The sequence below is a fragment of the Daktulosphaira vitifoliae genome, unplaced genomic scaffold, assembly GCF_025091365.1.
Source record: "Daktulosphaira vitifoliae isolate Bord-2020 unplaced genomic scaffold, ASM2509136v1 Scaffold_3927, whole genome shotgun sequence".
NCBI lineage: Eukaryota > Metazoa > Arthropoda > Insecta > Hemiptera > Phylloxeridae > Daktulosphaira > Daktulosphaira vitifoliae.
This window is the reverse complement of record NW_026103487.1, coordinates 1-985: the sequence shown is the minus strand read 5'-3', so window position 1 is coordinate 985 and position 985 is coordinate 1. Positions and strand designations below refer to the sequence as shown.

At 30.2% G+C, this 985-nt stretch overlaps 1 protein-coding gene across 1 annotated transcript; it reads right to left on the bottom strand.

The window, feature by feature from the left end:
- Positions 1–43: 43 nt before the first annotated feature.
- LOC126910076 (uncharacterized) lies at positions 44–724 on the bottom strand. Its single transcript, XM_050692469.1, has 2 exons — positions 387–724; positions 44–222 (listed from the first exon to the last, which is right to left on the bottom strand). Exons 1-2 carry the CDS (start codon positions 693–695, stop codon positions 127–129), a joined length of 405 nt encoding a protein of 134 aa, XP_050548426.1. The 5' UTR covers positions 696–724; the 3' UTR covers positions 44–126.
- Positions 725–985: the final 261 nt, after the last annotated feature.

The window sequence follows — 985 nt, the reverse complement described above, 5'->3', positions numbered from 1 at the left end:
CCCCAAACTTTAATCTCGGTAACAACTAATTACTAAGATTTCATGTCAATTAATAAACATTTGTACTGGCCTATGATGTGTTCAGAATATCTTAACAAAATTTATAAATACTTATACTCCCGAGCCCTATTTACACCATTCAGATGGTTCAGTCTTATTTTTCATACCGGTTGGTTTTTGATTAAGATATGTGTTCACGGATTGCAAAACATCGATGGGAATCTAAAAAGTACAACAACAATTTCAACTTTATACTTTGAAAATCATTAATATCTCACAAGTCACGATAATATTTATTTATAAGATTTTTAAGATTTACTTTTATGATTAGTTAACTATATTCATAAAACTTGTAATATGTACATCATGCTTATTTTTTTACTTACAGAAAAAATCCTTTTGTAGAAATCTTGTTGACCAACTACACCACTTTGTGCATTTTGTCCAGCAACCCCTAGTGACTCTACACCATATCCGTACCCATATTTTACTTTATTATCAATGCCTGGCATTCTAACATTGGTCCCTACAGCACTAGCTCCAACTCCATCCACACCATAACGAGCACCGGCACCTAGTCCACTACCTCCGGCCGAGGCAACAGCACCTTTATCAGATAGACCAGCAGAAGCTTGAAAATCTCCAAAAGAAGCCGAAACAGTATCTCCGTTCTTTTTTAACTCGCCTGGCAACATTATTTCCTGTGATAAAAATGACTATTTTAAATAATTATACATCACCTGTTAAAAAAAAATTAAACTATCTATTTTATTTCTTAATTTTCATTAATGTGTCAACAAATAGATTTTACTGTTTTTAATTTCTTTCTATTTTAGTGTACTTTATAATTATTATATAATATTATGGTATAATGAGTACTGTAATGAGTCAAACGATCAAGCTATTTTACGCTACTCATTTTTATAATATAGTTTGAATTTCAAAATTAATTAAAAAACTTTTCAGTTAATTTTAAAGTAAATTT

Bases quoted from the DNA above. Each gene is read 5' to 3' on its own strand.
- LOC126910076 (XM_050692469.1), bottom strand. From the start codon at position 695: ATGTTGCCAGGCGAGTTAAAAAAGAACGGAGATACTGTTTCGGCTTCT. The intron at 223-386 runs GTAAGTAAAAAA...TGTACTTTTTAG, and splicing joins TCTACAAAAGGATTTTTTCT to ATTCCCATCGATGTTTTGCA.